The 21,646-nt window shown below is 48.0% G+C and overlaps 6 protein-coding genes and 1 non-coding gene across 7 annotated transcripts; 5 read left to right on the forward strand and 2 right to left on the reverse strand.

The window, feature by feature from the left end:
- Positions 1-53: 53 nt before the first annotated feature.
- ATNIH1004_006511 (uncharacterized protein) lies at positions 54-1,044 on the forward strand (the record flags this gene model as incomplete). Its single annotated transcript, XM_033571139.1, has 3 exons — positions 54-222; positions 544-844; positions 1,002-1,044. The coding sequence occupies 3 exons, from the start codon at positions 54-56 to the stop codon at positions 1,042-1,044; spliced, it is 513 nt and encodes a 170-aa protein (XP_033427171.1).
- Positions 1,045-1,979: 935 nt separating this feature from the next.
- On the forward strand, positions 1,980-2,078 carry ATNIH1004_006512. The gene has a single exon. It is a non-coding gene; the product is annotated as a tRNA-Phe (tRNA).
- Positions 2,079-3,295: 1,217 nt separating this feature from the next.
- ATNIH1004_006513 (uncharacterized protein) lies at positions 3,296-5,129 on the reverse strand (the record flags this gene model as incomplete). The annotated part of the gene is made up of 4 exons (XM_033571140.1): positions 3,296-3,849; positions 3,905-4,745; positions 4,795-4,908; positions 4,986-5,129. 4 exons carry the CDS (start codon positions 5,127-5,129, stop codon positions 3,296-3,298), a joined length of 1,653 nt encoding a protein of 550 aa, XP_033427172.1.
- Positions 5,130-7,901: 2,772 nt separating this feature from the next.
- Positions 7,902-9,422, forward strand: ATNIH1004_006514 (allantoate permease family MFS transporter; the record flags this gene model as incomplete). Its single annotated transcript, XM_033571141.1, has 1 exon — positions 7,902-9,422. The coding sequence occupies one exon, from the start codon at positions 7,902-7,904 to the stop codon at positions 9,420-9,422; it is 1,521 nt and encodes a 506-aa protein (XP_033427173.1).
- Positions 9,423-9,562: 140 nt separating this feature from the next.
- ATNIH1004_006515 (cytosine permease) lies at positions 9,563-11,236 on the reverse strand (the record flags this gene model as incomplete). The annotated part of the gene is made up of 3 exons (XM_033571142.1): positions 9,563-10,680; positions 10,744-10,960; positions 11,024-11,236. The coding sequence occupies 3 exons, from the start codon at positions 11,234-11,236 to the stop codon at positions 9,563-9,565; spliced, it is 1,548 nt and encodes a 515-aa protein (XP_033427174.1).
- A 2,718-nt stretch (positions 11,237-13,954) lies between these two features.
- ATNIH1004_006516 (uncharacterized protein) lies at positions 13,955-15,389 on the forward strand (the record flags this gene model as incomplete). Its single annotated transcript, XM_033571143.1, has 2 exons — positions 13,955-13,984; positions 14,199-15,389. The coding sequence occupies 2 exons, from the start codon at positions 13,955-13,957 to the stop codon at positions 15,387-15,389; spliced, it is 1,221 nt and encodes a 406-aa protein (XP_033427175.1).
- A 3,637-nt stretch (positions 15,390-19,026) lies between these two features.
- On the forward strand, positions 19,027-20,685 carry ATNIH1004_006517 (GMC family oxidoreductase; the record flags this gene model as incomplete). The annotated part of the gene is made up of 1 exon (XM_033571144.1): positions 19,027-20,685. The coding sequence occupies one exon, from the start codon at positions 19,027-19,029 to the stop codon at positions 20,683-20,685; it is 1,659 nt and encodes a 552-aa protein (XP_033427176.1).
- Positions 20,686-21,646: the final 961 nt, after the last annotated feature.

Below are 21,646 nucleotides of genomic sequence, written 5' to 3' on the forward strand. Positions count from 1 at the left end.
CCCTCCGTCACGGCATTTCTCACAGCCACTTCAATAGGTGGCACCCAACAATCATGGACCAGCTACCAAACGCTCGTGCTTCTAATATTGGGGGTAATTGGCACTGGCCTCACCTTGGCTTGGGAAGGAAACGGTGCGAGACAGCCTTTCCTGAAGAAAAGTCTATTCCATTGCCCAAGTGCCTATGCGATTTACTTTTGCGATTTTCTCCAAGGCCGGATCGTAAGTTGCCTTTTGGTATCCATCCACATTTTCCGCTCGGATCAAGTATTGCAATCAATCTAGCTATATGGACAATTATATTACATCCCACTATACCTCTTATCCATCAAACAAGCATCATTCATTATCACAGGCGTCTATCTACTGTCGGTCATGCTTACTCTCATTCCCGTGACCGCTGTTGTGGGCGTAATCGCAACCAAAATCAACCGGTTCTGTGGGCAATATGGTCCGGATGTTGTATCATTATTCTTGCCTGTGGACTATCTGCCCTGTGGAGAGTTGATACCAGCGCGCCAGTGCTGGTGATAACTCTGGTAGTGAGTGGGATCAGCTATGGGCTTATCCTCAGCACCCAAACATTTGTGTCGCATGCAGCATCTTTACCGAACGATGAGGGCGCGACAGCGGCAATGTACGTGTTCATGCGAAACCTCGGCGCAGCCGTTGGCGTTGGTATTGGAAGCTCGATCTTCCAGAATGTCATGAAGAGGAAGTTGAAAAATCTTGATTTTCCTTCTGAGATTGCGCAGAACTCCGAAGCTTATATTGTGCTTCTCAAGACAATCCCGGATTCACTGTCCAAGGAGCATTTGCTTGAGTCCTATGTGTTCGGGCTCAGGTGAGTGTTTCTGTCCTTCTGCGGGATTGCCGGTCTGGGACTCTGTGCGAGTTTGTTCATCAAACATTTTGACTTGGATAGGGAGCTGGGAAGCGAGCATACACTGCAGCAAAATAAGTTTTCACCAATGCTGAATCTTAATCGGCCACAATCTTAGGTTGCGAGAGCATAAGCCGAAGCATTGGGGCATAGCCAATTAAAGTAACGAGGTCGAAGCGATCTATCGCATGTATACTGTGCGCTTTGCCCAGGTATGATCATAAACATGCTGTTTTCACTCGGTATTCTCGCCTACTTATATTTGTTACAGTATCTGTCATGTGGGTCATACTGCTAGCCATGTTAAGACCCGCCGCTTTGCCCACTGCTATAATCTCGTATTCTCACCTCATCAATTTCTATTCGCTACAGAGATTTCAGCCCAGTGTGGGCGGACTGCATTGGTTGTTCAAGATTGATCTTTGATGGTACTTCTGTAGATACGCGGTATATCTGCTAGGGCTTATGTATTTCATCTCTGACACCCCAATGCTTGATGGCCCAGACCAATGGACCTTGAATAGAATGAACCTATCTATCCATCATCGTTCATATTTTGTGAAATACGAAATGCCGCCCACACATAATACACCGAGCTTCAAAGAGTTAGACTTGAAGTGTTAGAGACGAAGTGATAAAGCGAGGGCTTGCTATCAATGTACGGCGCGTCTCATTTGGACTTCTGATGAGTAGGCGACGTTCGGCCAACGTGGGAGGCGGAGGCGGACGGATAGACTTTCACTGAAATGAAATTGAGGAGGATTGACATTTATGGAGTTTGGCGTTGAGGAATTGCTTGGTGTCTTTTTTTTCCCAGCAGAAAAAGACAACCAAAAAATGGGGCTTCGGCCTACCTAATTCCAACAACTGTAGTATTGCCTTGTAAACTGTAAAACTCAGATAAAAAGAAATACGTTGCTAGTAATACTATCTCTTGTACTGACTTAATACCATAGAGTCAGCATATTTCAATATGACTACTATTCGACCAACAGCCAATGGGCTCTACTCCGTAGGTGAGCCGTAATTAGATATTACATGGTCACTGAATAAAGATTGAATCTAATGAAATGAATCCAGTGAAAATACATCAATCGGGGCGATAGCTCAGTTGGGAGAGCGCACGACTGAAGTCCACTTCAATCCGTCAATCTTGGCAATCGTGAGGTCACCGGTTCAATCCCGGTTCGTCCCATACTTTTTTTTTTTTAAAAAATTTTTCAATTTTTTCTCCTCGAGGAAATCCGTCCAATCTTTTTTCCCCTTAATCTAGGCAGGTATTAATTATTACGTACGGCCTTCTGATGTAATTTAACTAACTACCCTTCATCATCTGCAACACAATAATAATGCAATGCATACTCTATACAGTTTGTAAAGATCAATTATTAATTGATTTGGATTGGCATTGTGGTGGTTACGTTAGTTACTCGGCTATGCCCAAAGTCTTGGCGGGTTTTAATGACCTCTGTATAGAACACGATAGTTGAAAGATTGTTGCTTAATTTTTCTTCGTCTCCCATATAGTTAGTTAGCTATCTTATAAGGAATCCACAACAGACTAACTTATTATTTAATTCTACTAGACAGTCACTTGCAGTTCTCTTTTAGTTGCAAGTTCCGCCCTCGTACTCGGTTATATATTGTTGCTAAAAATATATAGTCGAATGCTTTTCCAATGGAGTTTAGGCGTGATGGGCTCTCGATTGTGGATTGTTCCTTTGCTAGGGTCGTCGCGGATGACTCGGTTGACCATGATGGTTTCTTCGCTGAGGAAGTTAATCAGCCGAGGTTTGAACTGATCAACAGTTGACTTGCCGTGGCGTGAACCAGCCCTATTTGCTCCTACACCAGTTGGCCCTCTGGCATGGTCCGGGAGGCACGGGATGAACGCAAGACCGATTACTAGGGTGATGAGTCCCTAGCGGATTCAGTCAGCGCGTTACCGGAGTTAATCTAGGAAAGACTCTGACGCTCCAACCAACCCATCCTGATTCAGAGTACAATCCTCACCAGTTGCGTTTCTAAGCAATGTCTGTATAAAAGACTGTTGTAAGGATTCGTTCATCCTAGCTTCAATGTTGTAATCGAGAGGTCTGTTTACACTTTATAATGCTTCCTCGTTATAGCCAGTTTACTATGTGAACCGGATCAGTTCTCGCTTGTCATATGACTAGGGACACCCACAGTAAAACACGCACTGTCTGATAATCAGTAGTATCAGATTTTACTATGCAGGTTCCGCTTAATTATAGACGCGTTCAGTGCATTGTCCTCGTCTGCCGGTCCGATATAGTCAAGATACTGGGATCAGCCCTAGAAGGGACCAGCGGCGGAGAGATAGTGCAACGGCCAGACTTCTTAGGACCGTTACATAGCTTGGGTTCATGGTATACCACAGCCGGTACTATTCTAATCCCATCCCATCCGATCGGTAGAGGGCATGTGAACTGCCATCGATTGGAAATCCTCTCCCTCGTGCTCATCCACCAAGACGACGCCCTCCGCCCACACCTTACACATATCATAATTCTGGGCATCTTCATCCCCATAAGCGACGATAGCCGGCTGCACAACAAGCAAGACTCTTTTCCCATCTAGTCTCTCATCATCCATATCGAGCTGTTGAAGCGGATGCGCCGCCATGGCTGGATTACCCGTGCGGAAAATCTGGAGTCCGTGGAGATTGTGGAATTTCATAAACGCGCGCTGTCGCCAGAGCGAGAGAGCCAGCTCCCCCGCATCGTGATACAGATTGTACAGCTCCTGGTTTCGTCTTACAATTTCCAAATTCTCCTTGGGGGGCCGGAAAAGCGCCTGGATAGGCCCATTCAGGAAGTCGACTGCCAATTCATTGATCACCTCCCGCATGCGCTGGTGGAGCACGCTCTCTGTGGAATCCGGTGGAGGGGTTGACAGAATGCGGAGCATTTGCGAGCGCCAGGTGTGCGCCTCTGATTCGTTTACTGGGTCTTGGTTAGAAGGAATTCCACGCAGACACGCAGACAATTACAGTCTTACCATCCATCATGGCCGTGTATATTGAGGTCAACATGCGCGACGAAGCCCAGTCATCCGTTGTCTCCTCCTCCGACTCGGTGAAGGCGAAAAACGGCCTTACAAATACTCCCGTGAAAATGGCCCGGGACAACATGGCCTGAGTGAGCAGGGCCGGAATCCGATGCAGCACGATGGGCATCGTGCGCATCAACCGGTCCCAATCTCGTTCAATACAGAACCCATCCAGTTCCTTCAGAACACTGTTCTTTTCCTCGGCCGTCACCTGCTCGAGATCGCGGGGGTCGCTGACCGTATACTTGACGGCCCACGATCGCATGCGCTTCTCCAGGATGGACAGCTCCTCGCGCACGCGGGCCGTCGATTTGGAAGCCCAGGGGACGGTCTTGACAGAGCGACGGGGTCCGTTCTGGGTGTTCTGGGTGTTCCGCAGCTGGGACTGTAGTCGTTTCCGATCCTGGCTGATCTCGGTAATCTGGGCGACCATATCGGCCAGCTGGTTTTCCAGATGTGCAATTCGCGCGTCGCGGTCTTGGATCTCTTGGATGTAAGTGGCCCGCATATTCTCCAGGGCATATTCCTGTCCCGATGCGTACGGTTTCCTGTCGGGCGCGACCGGCGAAGTGGGGGTGTAGTATTCGACCGCCTCGTTGGATGGCCGCAGTGCCACCGACACCGTGGTCGATCGGAGATACCGAGGGTCTTCCCGGTTCAATTCGAAGTCCGGAACGATCTGCGGGATGAATTGCATCGAAGACTGACGACTCGGGGTTTTTCGCTGGTTCAGCTCGTGGTCCGGTAAGGGACGCAGGTGTTGCGAATAATCACTACTCCCCGTCTTTCGCTGAACGAGGCGTTAGAGTCTGTCTGTCATTGCCAGGAGGTCGACCTACCCGGCGAAGAACGGTGTCGATGAAAGACATGGAGGACTTGCGCATGCTGTCCCTCGGGGGAGGGAATTCGTCGGCATCGTGAGTGGGCGATGGATCAAGAGGAGAAACGAGAATCTGCCAAGTGATTAACCATCTGTTAGAAATAAGCAGTGCTGGAGACAGCGGAAGTCTCAAAACCTGTCAGATTATACCTTCTCGTCGCTCCAGCAGTGCGTCTGCACACCCAGTAGCTCGTCCGACATGTCGCTAGGGGAATACTTGCGGGGGGCCAGGAAAAAATTGGGGTTGTGGAGGACAACAGAGGGAGAGATTTGCTCAACAGGGAGCTGCGCCATGGTGATGGTCATGGAGAATTACAGGCATGCATGCCTGTGACCTGTACACGCACTAAAAGGGGGAAATTGCCGATCCTCAGCGACAGGGGCATGTCGGCTCTATATAAGGACTTTTTGCGTAAGGACTTTTGACTCCGAAGAAAAAATAAAACACGGGGTGCCAACAGCTCAAACAGTAAAAAGAGACGCTAGATGTTGGATCCACTCTGACCAGAATACATAGTATCCATTATCTGGCCAATAATGACTGGTCAGACAGGAGGTTCGGCCCCTCGGGTTTACGGGGTCTCTTACGGGGCTCCTGTGTGGTTTGGTGTTTCAAGTTCGGAGTCACTTTTGCTGAATATCGTCCGACATTGGGGAAAAGTTAAACCGGTTAAAAAAGTTGGACTCGGCTATACACTTTCCTGTTTATTTTTTGCTCTTTTTATTTGCTACCTTTCGTTTCTTCTTTTTCGTTTTTCCTCCCCCCCGTATTTATTCATAATTTAGCGTACGTAAGATGTGAACTTGCTATGTGCTGTGAGTTTATCGGTTTCGTTCTCCGCCCAAACTGTTGGAGTCTCGTCTTTTAATAAGACCAATTCCTTTCATGACCGATCCTTTGGCCCCAGGTGATGTGGCAGCGACCTCGAGGTGTTTGACTTCGGAGTGAAGATTATCGTTCTATCCGAGGGACTACCAAATAGACTCCGACGGATCGGACGTTTCACATGTCTACACTTTGGGTTTTTTGGAACATATAATGTTTCTGATAAGAATAGTTAACTACTTATGCTTCAATAAATTCAATTACATAGTCTACTATATATCTCTTCTGTCTTTTTTCTCCATCAGTTACAGCACATGCTCTAATCAGGCGATATGTCCAATCTATGAGCCCTTACATAGCTGTATATTGTTTGCTAATTATTGGCTCCGAAATACAATATCGCGCTATTAGAATAGTCGACTTATGCTCTTGCATACAAACAAACACCAAAAGACAGTCTGTAGATAAGCATTGGACTATTGCGGCATCACATATTATCTGCCACCAAATGGGTTGGACAGTACTGTGGCTTGCTAAGGCCTGTTCACCATCTAGAGATTTATAATGCCTTACAGGCACTTGTTATGTTTCCCACGATAAACTCCTAGCTATTTCTTATTGTCTTCTCTCTGCTCTTCTACTACAAACCATGTCTCTCAATATTGTCTCATTCTTAAACTTATTAGTTCCTCACGCATCTCTTTACATGACTACTCAACTCCAATCTAGATGGCTCTCAACTTGCCGAGAAATGCGTTACGAGTCGTGATATCAAGATGCGACACGGACAACATGGACGCCATGTTAATCAGACTCTGTAGTCTGGTTAGCTCATCGTCGAGACTAAACTCTTAACACTATCATAGGGGCTGCTAGAATTAGAGTCTTCGAACCCCCCCGTCCATTGCGAACGCGTTATTATCAACGGCGTCATCCATGCAGAAATGTCATGCTCAAGTTAACATACACCACAAGAGACACAACTGATCTTTATCCCTTGGCCAAATATCAATGCGCAAGCCGTCTCTTGTCCCACAACTGGCTCGATGATGCAATCTGTCCCTCCGATAGCAATCCGTCTACACCATATTATCTGACTATCCAACGGATATAAAGGCAACCTACATGTCAACTGAACCACCCCAACCACGTCTTCATGGTCAGTATTCAGAAGAAAAGACCACTGGCAATCGTATCGATCGTGTCCGTCGGCACATAAGATGTGTCTCCTCTCGGCGAACCGGCCAGCGCCGCTTCTGTTCCTAACGACGAAGCGAATACAATCCCAATGCGGTCGCCACGCAAGCCCCAGAGCACGACAGCCCAGACACGGCCAAAAAATGCCAGCCACGAGTCGACTGGGAGAACTGACATCGATTCGGCTCCTCCGTGCGCTGGACCTGAGGTGAGGAGTACCGATTAGTGCGCGCAAAATCGATCTACGTATCATGGTGTTCACCTGCGTTATGTTCATGGCGTTGGAGCTAGACCGGGCGAATCTGGCTCAGGCGCTGACGGACAATTTCCTGCTGTGTTTAAGCTCTCCTTCCTATGCGCAGAGCTTCCCTCGCAACTGGTCAGCAAATGGATGGGTCCCGACCGGTAGATTCCCATGCTGACATCGCTTTGGTCGGTGGTGGCGATGGCTCAACACGCACTGCAGAGTCGATCGGCCTTCCTGGCTTGTCGAGCGCTGTTGGCTATTCTGCAGGGTGGATTCATTCCTGGAGTGAGTCTCTTGTCCCCTCTACTTCGGTCGAAATGGTCTGGATCATTATAGTAGATCATTCTCTACCTACCCGACTTTTACAAACACCATGAGCCATCCCTGCGGTTATTTTTCTTCTGGACAGCGCTGGGGATGGTGGATATCTTGGCTGGATTTCTAGCCTTTGGTCTTCTGCATCTGCGAGGCGTTCAGGGCCAGGAGGATGGCGCTGGTTATTTTTACTCGAGGTATAACCGTCCACTATTCTTATTGCAACCCGATGCTAAAACTTCGATTGTACTCAACAGAGAAAATATAATATACGGTCATTTACCGAGACGATAGAAGGGTTCAAAATATCCAAGTCCAAAATAGCACATTGAAATGACTCAAACTTGCGGGTCGGCGATGGCGTGATTGGCGTCCGTCATGGTTCAATCCGCGATAGCGTCAAACAATTTCTTTCTATTTAAGGCACCATAGCTCCAAAACCACCCTCATCCTCAGTTATTGATTCAGATTTGAATACAACATGGCCTCAGCACCTGCGGACACTGTCCTGAATGAAAAGCATCCTGAGGTTCAAGTCCAGGCAACCAATCCATCAGGCGATGCAGCACTAGAACTCGTCGGCCAAGGCCGAAGCGAGGGCCCACTGGACCCTGAGGCGTCGGCACGTCTGGTCCGCAAGATCGATCTGTACGTGATGCCGTTGATCTGCGTCGTGTATTTCCTTCAGTATCTTGATAAGATCGCCGTGTCCTACGCCAGCGTGACCGGTCTGCGTGAGTCGACCAACTTACACGGTAACCAGTTCAACTGGGTATCGAGTATTTTCTTCTTCGGACAGCTCGCCCTGCAGTTTCCGACCATGCGACTCATCCAGGCCTTCCCCCTGGCGCGATATGTCGCTTTCAACGTCACCGTCTGGGGTACCATCCTCGCCTGCATGGCCGCCTGCAAGTCGTTTGCGTCGCTGATGGTGTGTCGTGCGTTGCTGGGGGCCGCAGAGGCGGCCGTCGTGCCGGCCTGGGTGGTCTTCACCTCGCAATGGTATCGAAAAGAAGAACAGGCATTCCGCGTCGGCATCTGGTTCGGAACATGTGGCCTGGCTCAGATGCTCGGCGGGTACGTTGCCTACGGCGTGGCGATCCATATTGGAAACGACCCATCCGCGTCTCTGCGCGGATGGCAGGTTATTTTCTTAATCCTGGGTCTGTTCACCGTCATTGTTGGCATTCTCTTCTTCTTCATCTTGCCAGATTCCCCTGTCACGGCGGGCTTCCTCTCTCCTGAAGAGAAAGCCATGCATGCAGAGCGTCTTCGCAGCAATGAGCAGGGAATCGGCAGCAGCGTTTTCAAAAAGGAACAGGTCTACGAGGCGCTCCGGGATCCGCAGACTTGGCTGTATTCGTTCTGGGTGTTTGCTGCCAATATTCCCAATTCTATCGCCACTAGCTTCGGAAATATCCTCGTCACTGGTATGGGATACTCGAAGACGGACAGCCTGTTGTTGGTTACGCCGCTGGGCGCTTACGAAGTCGTCGTACTTGTTGGTCTGACCTATCTGGCTACGAAGACCCAGCAGCGTCTCTTATGGTGCATCCTTGGTCATATCCCCTCCATCGTGGGTGCAATTTTAATGGCCACGACAGATAAGGCCCCCGCCCTGGTTGGATACTATCTGTCCGGTGGTATTCCCATCGGATGGACGACGATTCTCGGCCTGACCAGTACGAATGTAGCGGGCTCCACGAAGAAAATCACCGTGTCTTGTATACAAACGGTGGCGTATACCGTTGGTAATATCATTTCGCCGCAGACTTTTCAGGCCAAGGACGCGCCAGAGTACCTCCCGGCAAAAATTTCCATTGTCATTTTGTACTTTCTCGTCACCGTTGACCTGTGCATTATTCGCTGGATGTTTGTGCGCGAGAACCGAAAGCGAGATCAGGAGAAAGCGGCTCTTGGGGATGCATATGTTGTGCAGCAGAATCATGAATTCTTGGATTTGACGGATCGAGAGAATCGGGAATTCCGGTATGCTATTTGATGTATATAATATAGAATAATCAAGAAATGTATAATTTAACTTTCCCAGCGTCAAGAGATATGAAATGTATGGAACAACTTATTTAGTTCACGCCTACTATAGACTATCCTTGAATATAACCAACAAGAATAGAGCCGAGCTCAATCAGGTCTCACCTTTTGCACCACCCATCGCTCCAATGGCCGAAGTATACAATACGCAACCGCCGAAAAAGCAAACCCCAGTTCAAATCCCACGTCCCCCCCCGTCGGCGCAACACCTGCATACTTCGCAATAGGACCAACATACCAACTCTGACTCATACCGGTCACCATTCCAACAACACCACAGAGAAACGCAAGCAACGCCGCAATACCCCTAGGCAACTTATCCGACTGATTGTACTCCTCCGGAACGTATCCTGAAAAACCCCGCCGAAAGACAAAATGATCCGTTAGCACAATCCCCTCATAAATAGCCAACCAGTACCCGATGAACGTCATGAAATTATGCAACACTGCCTCGAACTCGCTGTATCCTGGGATCGCAATGGCCACGTAGACCACCGTCGCGATCACAGTCCAAACGTACCGCGGGACTCGCTCCGTCCAGCGTCCGAGTACCATCAGCGTCAGTGAGACAGAGTACACGTTGGGACAGTTGTTCGCGACAATGGATAATGCCAGGATCACCATGCAGAATTTACCGAATCCTCCAACGTGTGGGAATAGCAACGCCCCGAGGAGTCCGCCGACTCCGGAGTCGTCGTACCCTTGTTGGTACGAGTTGTTTTCGGCGTTCAGTCGCACGGTGGTCCCCAGCGCGGCGCCGAGCATCTCGGTGAACAGCAGCGTCGGGAGAATCCCTAGCCAGGTGGCTAGGAACACCCGGGTGCGTGGCAGCTGACTGGGCTGGTAGACGGTGTAGTCTGCTGCGAAGGTGGTATATCCCGTTCCAAAGCCGAATACCGTCGATCCGAAGGATAAGACGGCGCCCATTTCAGCATGTCCATGACCCATGGGCACTTGGACAAAGTCTCCAGAGCGGACTAACACAGCTAGTACCACCAGAAACACGATGAACGTGGGAATCCAGCTCCATTTCTCATAGACATGCACAATGCGATACCCAAAAAAGGTAACCAGGAGGGTTGCCGACGCGATGACCAGAATCCCTGCCCATCCAGGCACTCTAGGATTCACTGCGTGCAGTAGCTGCGCGCCGACGATGATGTTTGCAGCCGCCCAGCCGAAACAGGCCAGTAGATTGAACAGTGCAACTGTCCCGATAAGCGATATCCAGGTCTAGACTAGACGAGGAAGTAAGTATCGAAGAGACTCACTCAACTTGACTCCCCACCAGCCGAACCAGAACCGGGACAGGACCATCTGGCGTAGACCGAACGCAACGCCGAAGATGGAGAAGAAACACACCGTCATTACGGATAGTAAGTTGAAAAATAATATCACCAGTATGCTGTCGATAAAGCCCAGGCTGAAAAGAGCCTGGCCTAGTACCCCGATCGTGAACGATGGTACGACCATATTGGCAGCTAGCCACTGTATATCTTAGATCTCTATCTCTATGCTATTCACGCTATGAAGAGGAGGGAAGAGAGGTACCATAGACCCGATACTCCAGTACGAGCTCTCCGAGCGTTGATCCTCAGGAACGCGCTCGATACCTCGTTCCTCGATCTGGAATCGTTTAGCGAATATCTGCCATCGTCCTGGTGTTTCAGGGCCATTCCCAAGGTTATCGTCGGCTATAGTGCCAACGATTATTTCCTCGTCAGGATGGCTAGCAGGTTTTTTGCAATCGTGTAAAGTAGTCATGGCGATTTCTCGTCTCGATTCGTCTCGTCTCTTGACTTCGTCAGTTTCCCCCTTCACGATGCTTTTATATCTGGTCTTACCCCTCTTCTAGATATCGAAAATGTCTCGCTCGCTAAATCTTATGCACGAAAGTGTAAGCGAAGGTATAATTCAATAGTGGATAGTTGGTGCTGAAGATGTGATACCCCAAATTCCCCGGATCGACGATGGTCCTACCACTTACGATGCAACGTTGCCGAGGCTGGACTGTCGATCAAGCGGAGACCGGCGATGAGACAGAGAGTACGCTAGGAATTATCCGACGGAGAGTTCCGTTCCAAATAGGTCTAAGGAATGATGAATCTTAACGTGTAGAAGATGCATTGTTGTATGAACACTGCTCTAGATTGAATATGGCTGCTAGATCTGTAGATTAACTGTATGCAAGGTTCCAATGGTCATGCCTGGTAAGAGGATAATCTGCACTGTGACCTAGTCGAAAAATTAATATAATGCAGAAATGCAGACTGGCTGTTACTAAAATGCCTGCTTGCATATGGCAGATGGAGACTTGCCTGCTTGCATATGACAGATGGAGACATGCCGCCTTGCATATGGCAGATGGAGACTGGAGAATATGATTTCTCCGATTATCTTCTATCTGGTAGTTGTACATACCGCCGGCGAGATTTACAGATATTAAAATCATTACCATCTCTGGTATCTATTAAATATTTTCTGTATACTTCTTACACTATGGTTAGTGATAGTAGCATACTACCTAACGAAAGTAATACTATTTAAGCCTACCTAACCAAGACTTCCACAATTTGGATGGGTGTACCATGAACTTATTTGAACTTAACTCGCGACTAAGGCATCCTGGAAGGGACTGTATTCGGGGTTCTATTCCAGTTCGTTCTTTCTTGTACATATTTTACTAGCAATCATAGGAACAGGGCATTAGACATTCTCCTACAACCCAATAAAAAGATCTCTCTACAAACTATGCCCATCACGTTCTCCTACAGGTTCAGTAGGAACATTGGACTTGTATATCATCTATTCTCTATTATAGGATCGTTGTATCTCACGGATCTTCTATCTGAATCGAACCGGTAGCAAATGAAGACAGATAGAATTTTTCAGGAAAAAAGGCCTATGCTTGGATCCTCTAATGACCTCATAAGTGGAGTTTGTACAAATCGACCTCGCACAACACAATCTAGTCTACAAGGCAGACAGTACACGACCATCCTAACGAAGGTTGATACAAATTATCCACAAGGCATGGGAGGCCAAATTTCTAGCTCCCCTGGAGTCCTTCCTCGTCCATCGCGGCATGCGCCGTCTGATGAGTTTCGCCCTGCAGTCCATCCACCACGTTCACATCGTCGCCACATTCTACCGCTGGTCGGATTACTACTCGACTCCTGTCCCTGAGTCTTGATTCGGTAATTCTGAATTGCCCGGGAGATACGGTACGCCCAGTCCAAATATGCCGCAGAATGGGCTCTCAACATAGCCTCTTCCCGGTGCAGACTCCAGTACACGATACTCCATCACGACCAAATCGGGGGCGCGACCATGTGTGGTGGAGTCTGGCGTTTGGGCAATGCGATACCATTTCTCATTGCAATGCCCAGTGCACTGTGCCACTTGCCAATGGTGGCAAGGACAAGTTGTTCGAGTCGATTGAGTGCCGTCTGTGGTAACACAAGGTCACCTGTGGGGTGGTTATATTGTAGGTGACACTGAGTATAAATTAATTAAAATAGGATATGGCCGGCGAGATTATGAGGAAGATTGTTACTGAATGACAATGTTAGCCAACCTGGTAATACGTCGGACTTACGAAATTCCTATGGTACGGCTGCAGAGCTGCAGCAGGTATTTCCCTCCTTTCGCAGAAGCATCGGAAAAATGGACAAGGCACTACAGGCCATGGAAGACACTCCACCGTGGACTTTTAGGTATGAGACAGGATATCACTGCCCCCGAAGCCCATCATGCCCACAGGACATACCAGACACCCTTTCCAATGCCGGCAGTTAAGAATGGAACCTGTAGTCTGGTCTATCTCTCGCCTGACCGAGAGACTGGCAGAGGTATCACGTCCGCAGGTGGAGTTATGACGGAATGAACTGGGTCCTCCAATTCTGCAGTAGCCATCAGGACCTGAAACTAGGGGCTGTGTTGGAGGAGTGGGGTGCAGCAGGCTACTGGGGACAAGATTACTGCGGAATTGCCCAACCAGTACCACAGCCGTCCCGGCAGCTTCCCGCGCAATATAGGTCTCCTGCTTTGCTGGGGAAAAGTGCTTCCCGAGGAGGATCTCCAGGGGCTCAATATTTGTCTGTAGAGATGTACACGCTGCCTTGGTGAGTGGACAGACAGGATTGGCTAGAACAAAGGCTAGCAAAAAGGCCAGGATGAAGGCCAGGATGCACAAAGCCGCATCTCATTGATATTGGAGAACCGGTCTCAGCCACGTAGTATGTCGGTCTCGGATGAGATTTGATGTAGCATGTTGGTCAGAGTGATGCACCCGAGAGTCATGGTGTGGGTTGAGGTAGGTGATATTAGTACCTAAGAGCGGCGTGTTTGATGAGGCCCGGGCGGGGAAGCGTAGGAACGGGCGGACAAAAGACATGACTCAAGGTAAGCGCCAAGTGGGACTGCGACTCACAACCTTCATTAGTCCAGGGTAAATAAACCCACTTCCTTCTGTCAAACACCATGGTACATATGCCCCTTCACTTCTATATGGTATGTCAAGAAGATATTTCTCACCCAGAAACAGCTAGGGCCCTGTCGAGTACTCTTCCATGGCCTCCTGTCATCCGCCCCGAGAGGACCCTGCCTTGCTGCAAGGTGGTTGCAAGTTTGCCGAATTTCGATAGCCACAGATCATCGACAACGTCGGAATATATCCACACGAAATAATCTCAGTCTGAAATCGACCCATTCTAACGGCCATCAGTTCACAGTCCAGGTCAAAGGCCCACACGAAAGCAAATGCGACGACCACCGGGACCAACTTCTTGCGCAACTGGGAAAAGCCCCTCGGGACATTCAGTTTCTTCAAATAACGGAAGATACACCCTCGAATATTGAATGGGCACTGCTTAGCAATCACTTCAGCAGCATCAAGGATCTAGAGATGCACACGGGTTTCAACGAGGAGTTGAACGATGCGGAACTACCAGCACACTGGCCGTTGGAACGGCTTCTTGTTAGCGACGCCTGTGGAGAAGTGTTCCGCAGCCCATTTGTGCTCGAAGGAAGGGTCAAGTATGTTGTTCTACTAGGGACGTCTGGACTGCGGTTCGAAGGACCGACCAGTGATGAGCTGCGTCGTGCGAACAAGGAAGCGATTGCTCGAGGAGAAAAAGTGGCTAAATACATCACTGTCCGCAAAGAAACGCCGGAAGCGAAGAAAATTGAGCTGGTATGGCTTCCGGAACTCGTCTTAGAAGCAATGAATGACAGATATGCGGGGATGCGCTCAACGCCACTACCTATCATACAAGAAAACAAAAACTTACCACTGCTCCCAAAAGAAGTTCCAACAAAGATGACTAAACTGGAGATCCTTGAAAACGATTCTATTGATACCTTCAACCGGATGACCATTGCTCTTCCTCATGTTATAGAGAAGCTCTCTACACTCAACATTCGCTCCACCCATGGATTAGATTTCCACTTCACGACTGAAGAGCTGTTTGCCTGTATTCTTCCGCAGCTTCCGGAGTTGAGAACCTTAGTACTCTCTGTTGGCGAAGTCTTCAAGGATGAAACCTTTCTTCCAACACTCTACACACTTTTTCCCCCGAATCTCTCAACACTACGCTTTCGAGGTCCCACGTCGCTTGTCAGATCCAGCGAGTGGGCCAACTGGATAAAGTCCTTTGCGTCTTCGGACTTTTTGCCGAACTTGGAACGACTGAGCTTTGTACTAGATCTGCATTATGAGGCCCCAAAGGAAGACTCATCCTCTAAGAGGAAGCCTGTCACGACACCAGAGGATATACTTCGAGATGCGCAGAATGCGTGCAAACAGCTGTATCGGGCTGTTGAGCAGCGTGGAGTTGTTGTTGCACCATTTCAGGATAAGTGGTCCGATCGTTGGTCACTTCTCAAACAGGTTGATAAGCGATGGATGCAACTTTGATTGGTTCCTGGGGTGGTAAGGTTATTTGATGTTTTGTAGAATAAGAAACTCAACTCGGATGTATTATACTTAAGAAACCCCTCTCAAACAATTGTCTCAATCCAAAGAACTGCCAAGCATGAATATAACAATAATAAACATTCAGGGGCTGCCCAACCGCTGAATCCTGCAATTTCTGTACTACCAGCATAGATTACATACGCTAGCACTATCACCAGTGGCATATTTCCCATCAAGGCTGTATATGCCCTGGTACCAAGCACACTTTCAGACCCTTACTCAACACCAGTCAGTGCGATATTTTATTGTGGCACCAGTAAACCATGTATCAAAACAAAGCGGTCCATCTCAGAGTCAAGCCTAGAGTTCAATCGTAGTATATTCCCGCCAGAGAACCACGATTAACTAAATAGGGTCGTAGAGCTAAAGGGAGTGGACGGACATTTATGCCTACAATTTTTTCTGACTAAGTAGAAGTTTGAGCTTGGCCCTTTCGGTGCGACACCAAAAGACAGTCTCGGTGGTGGACAACTTAAGCTTCTACCTTGTCTCACTATGTGCGAATTCTTTAGCGCAGCACCTGAGTTTGTGTCATAGCAAACCTCTATGCCAGGTATACTACAGAAATACTACCTTAAGAAGCAACTAGGGTATTATACGGTCATGGCCAGCTCGTGCTACTTGTCATTATGTTAGTTTGAATATATCTTGTTATCCTGTCCAACAAGTATGCCGCCTCACTGAGATGTAAAACTTGCTCCGCCATGATTAGCTCCTATAAACTAAGCCTAGAATAAACCAAATTTGTTAGATACGTAGTCACAGTACGAGTCCCAGTAGGAGTGAAGGGAAGAATATAAGAGAAATATATTAAGCTTGGTCATAAGACTTAGTACTGTGAAAATAGCCCTTGTATCAGAGGCCTCTGCCTATTCACTTCTACTGCATACTTCACTAAGCTGAGGTGGCTGGCTAACCCCTGATGATTGAATAGAGGACAGTTAGAAGCGCTGGGTATAAGAGAAAATAATAAGACAATATGGAAAAACAGAGAAGCCAATACTTAGTGAATGTTTAATTTGAATATCCATTGCTAGTGCGTCTGCAGAAGCTTTGGAATTAATGAGAGCAATATCGTACTGTAGTCACTCGTCTTTCTTTTAATTTTCTCCCTCGTCTATACAACCCGTCCCTCCATGAATTGGCCACACATTAGACAGATCCTGTAGGACATTCCTTGTTCAGCAAGGGAATCCACTAAATGTAAAGCCCTCTATTTTCACCTCCTATAGATTCATCTTCCAAAATTCAAGTGAAGATTTCGGTGATTGAACCTTATTGTGTCCCTGCTTAGCGAGAAACACTAGCGAAAACTTTAGCGAAAACCCAACTATATAAAGGAACTCCTCTCCACCGCTAGATTCCACACTTCTTCCCACCAGTTATCCTCTTTCCATTTTGTCAATATTTTAGAGATTTACCTGGCTAACTATAGACCTTGGTCTCTTGATGCGTTTCTTATACACCCAAGCACAGTCAGCTTGGCGAGACATTATCATGTGAAAGAAAAGGCACAGCATCATCAAAGACTTGCTTTCCTTCGAAAGGTATCATGCTGTACCCATGTAACCCTTCCGTGAAGGACAGTTGACATAGGTTGGCAGTTCCTATGTCTAAGCGGAAAACAGCTTAAACATTTTCACCTTTCTCGATTTTGTCCTCAGGTCATCATTTTACCTGTCATTTTGTTGATGCAGTTATTCGGGCATCAATATCATTGTCGCCACATATTTTGCCAGTTTTGTCTCAGATCAGAAAACAAGTCTACCCTTGTGAAGATGCGCACTCTGCTGAGAGACTTTCTCCGGGCGAAAACTGAAGGGTTTGAAGTCGTCGATTCACAAGAAGTCCTATTCCTCGGGTCGTACTTCCTCTGCTCCTACTATCGCAGCCCTTGTGCTTTTTTTGGTGCTTTAGTAGCAAAGTTGGATTGGTTCTCGCTTTTATAATGTTGTCCGGAAGACTTAGCTACAGTTAACCGACCCCACTACAAGTCAGTTGATCCGAGCAGAAATGGATAGCTATAGAAGCTGTCTTCCTCGATAAGAGCTAAATCCGAATGTGAAGGGAAGCAGCTAAACGCATTCATACAAAACACATCAACGATCTGAACAACGCTATCCTTGTGTCGCGGACCTGACCCCGTGACCTTGATCACTGGAGCCACACATATCTGGACGGATTCGACCCCACAAAGGATTCACTCCTTTTCTCTCTTGGTGCTTGGATTTCTTTCTAATATCTACCAATATCATCTACGGTTGATCCCTTACACCTTCAATGCTCAATGGAATGCGCGATTGGCAAAGAAGCACCGCGCTTGGAAGTCGAAGTATAAACAAGACCCGTCGAAGAAGTTATTACTGGCATCTACGGCTAAACCCAAGGGCAAGGGGAAGCGCAAGAAGGGAGTTAATAAGAATTAATTTAATTAAGATATACCCTATAATCCTGTTAAAGAGCCTTATGTTAAACTCGATAACTTGTTTCCTACTATTTGGGCTGGAGCATTGGCTGGAATATTAGTATAGAAAAACGGCGTTTAATGATTCTGTACTTGCTTATAAGCTCAACTGTTTGTTTACTATAAAAGCATATGTATGGTGTTATGATCATTCGCTCAGGGGAAGGAATGGGTGGCAGAAGAACACTATGCCAGCTACACGCCGGTAGCCTACCAGGGAGAATAACAATAATAACTGTATTGATTGCGCAACCTACGCGCTCGCCAACGTGCTTACTCTCTCTTCTTTTCTCTTTCTTCTTCCCTCTTCTATCTAAGGGAATGGAGGTGATTCAGGGGGATGACGCTGAGCGCTCGCCAGGGCGCTAGGAGTCATCGGATCACGAATTCCCATGTTTCTCTTCACCTTTGTTTGTTTATTAGTACTACTAGCGGTGTACCGCAGCAGACAGCGGATCCTCTCCCATGCAGCTGGCCACAGCATGTCTAGTTAGTCCATACAGGTACCATAGCTCCCTCCGTCCTGATCCAGAATCATAGTTGTTACGGAAACACTATAATCCGCCCGACTTGGCGGTGCGGAGTCTCTGACGATCGATTTAACCCCTGAATCCTTATGTCGGCCATCACTGATCTATGGATAAGGATCCATCTATATTGAAGGTAAGGTCTCTGACTATCTGAATCTATCTGGGAGAACTGAATAAAAAAATGGTCAACAAAGGAACAAAATCGGACCGAGCAGATGCTGAATAATCAGTAATATAGACCCATTTTGGTCGACACCTTAGATAGTTGAGCACCTAGATAGGAATGCAAGAGACTCAGTTGGTTGAGATACTGCGATTCCTGGTGTTTCCACTGAATGACATCTACTTCCTAGTTAGGCTAGTTGGCCTGTAGCTGATAGAATAGCTCCCTACGCCCCATTTCCCCTGAATTTCACAACAATAGTAGCTGTCTTTGTTGGCCGAGTCTGTTGGGAACAAGGGGACGAGGTGACTAGCCAAATACCTCTATCACCCCACCTCACTGCTCTCAAGAGTCTCCACCTCTTCCATCTTGAACTACTCCCCTGACTTGATTTTCCCATTCTACTCTACCACATCCAACATGTCTGAGATTTACGATTATATCGTTGTCGGTGGAGGTCTGACCGGCTGTGCTCTGGCTGGTCGGCTGTCTGAGAAAAACGAGTCGCTACGGATCCTGATCATCGAAGCCGGCCCCAACGTGGTCGACCATCCTCTAACCAGCACCCCATTAGCATGCTTTGGTGCTCATCACTCGCCGTTGGACTGGGACTACACCACAGTGCCACAGAAACATCTAAACAATCGTGAATGCTATAACGGTGCAGGCAAGGCGCTGGGAGGAGGCACAGCGATAAACTACGGGACCTGGACGCGGGGTAATTCCGCTGACTACAATCTCTGGTCCAAGCTGGTCGGAGACTCCAGCTGGAGCTATGATGGTCTACTCCCTTACTTCAAACGGACTGAGACACACTATGATCCGAATGCCGACCCGGCTATTCACGGCACCAGCGGCCCTATTCATAACACTATTGTCGCGCTCACCAGCCCCGACCGCAAATACCCCCTGAAGGAGCCAGTACGCTCTGCATGGGAACGTATTGGCGTCAAGTATAACCCAGATGCCAACGCTGGAATGCCCCTGGGACTAGCAGACATTGGAGAGAATTGGCGTAAAGGACAGCGTCAACTTGCCAGTGAGGCTTATGGGCTGTCTAGGCGCCAGGGAATATCCATTATTACCGATACGCTGGTTGCGAAGGTGATTCTCAAGGAGCAAGATGGCCAGCAGGTCGCGACAGGGGTGAAAGTTGTAAACGGACACGAATATCACGCCTCGAAAGAGGTGATTATCTCCGCTGGAACATACCGCACCCCGCAGGTGCTTATGCTCTCTGGAATTGGACCAGCAGAAGAGCTGGCGAAACACAATATCCCACAGCTTGTAAATGCGCCAGAAGTGGGTCGCAATTTCCATGACCACTTCGGTTTTCTACAGTCGTGGAAACTGCGTCATCCTGAACAGGGCCTCTCGATGGGGACTCCTCTCTGGGAGAGCCCGGCATATGCGATGGGAGTGCCCTATGATTGGAATGTGACCTTGCAAACTCCCTCGGACGAGTTGATGCGGGCATTGCAGGCAGATGATGGACAAGCTCCCGAGGACCATCCATATCTAGATCCGGATTTCGCTCACTCCGAGATTCTGGTGATCTATGCGCCGATAAGTCAATCCGTAGTTGAATTTGAGACTCCTATGGATGGCACGCATATTAGTACGGCTGTTCTTTTAATGGCTCCTACGGCACGCGGCCAGATCACCCTGGCTAATGCTGATCCGGCAAATGCCCCTGTAATTGACCCGAATTACTATTCCAAGGAAGTGGACCGAGCGATTATGCGGGATGGAATTCGAAAGGTGGCCAAGCTTCTTCTAGACACTCCCGAAGGTAAAGGTATGGTGGAGCACGAGGTGCCCCAACCGGACAATGGGCTCATCAAGCCTGATTCTACCGACGAGGAAATTGACAGGAACGTCCGGCGTGGAGGAATTACATTCTTTCATCCAGGTGGCTCGGCATCTATGGGCAAGGTGGTCGACACTCAACTGCGGGTCAAGGGCGTTAAAGGACTGCGAGTCGCGGATGCCAGCGTGCTGCCTGTGCCTATCGTGGCGCATTACCAGGCTATTCTGTATGCAGTAGCTGAGAAAGCGGCGGACCTGATTTCGATCTAGAAAGTATCATAGTTAACTACTCCAGAGGCAGAAATATTATGCATGAGCATGAACACCGTAAACCTCATCATTATACATGTAGATATCATCTAAAAGTGCACTTTCAAATACGTTTATTTCTCAAATATACTTGACTTTAGTGTATTAAAGTTAGCGTGCTCGGAAGCCGCCCAACTTTAGCACCAGCTTCCTGCCAGTAGCAAGTAAGCGACAGAAAGTACATACATAAAGTTAGCCTCTGCATGCCACATTATTTTCTTCCAACCGTCCCAATTTATATCATATAAATAATTGTCATGATCATGACAGACTCACCGTATACACTTCTGGGCACGACAGGAGGCTCCCAGCCGCCTCCTCTCTCCAACGCTTCGCTCGTTTCCATGAATTGCATACCAGATCAAAGCGGACCCACCGTCTAGTTGGATATTTTTCCGATAGATTTCTAGATGATAGTAGGGGAATATCACTGCCTAGAGTAACAAAAATGGATGCGTACTTCGCCAAAGGCTCTAATATTTCAAAACAGAAATTAGCAACCAATGATAGATACCACAAGAATATTATCGGGCCATTTGAGTTTTCAATGAGGGAGGTCGCGCGGTGGTTACAGGTCATCAAACCTCTCCGTGTTGGCCGCGCGACTAAAAGCGGCCTCACCCTGTTACCCACCTGGCGCCGCCCACCCTAACATGGATCTCTTGTTCTGCTTAGTCCTCCCTCTTGAACTACCTAGAGAATGACCTTTCCTTTTTGCGCCTCTGAAGAGAAACGCTCACTTGATAGAGCGAACTATAATTAACCATCTACTAGTATTGAACTGCGCATGTTACTTACCAAGGAAGACCCTTATTCACTAGTAGGATGTGCCTCAATCTTCATAGGGCCTTCAAAACCAGGTGGGATTAGGCACTGCCGCTAACCCCGCATTCGACTTCAGGCTTTGTTAGCCTCATGAGGC

Source organism: Aspergillus tanneri, assembly GCF_003426965.1.
Source record: "Aspergillus tanneri strain NIH1004 chromosome Unknown AapTan_4_pilon_pilon_pilon, whole genome shotgun sequence".
In the NCBI taxonomy this organism is placed as follows: Eukaryota; Fungi; Ascomycota; class Eurotiomycetes; order Eurotiales; family Aspergillaceae; genus Aspergillus; species Aspergillus tanneri.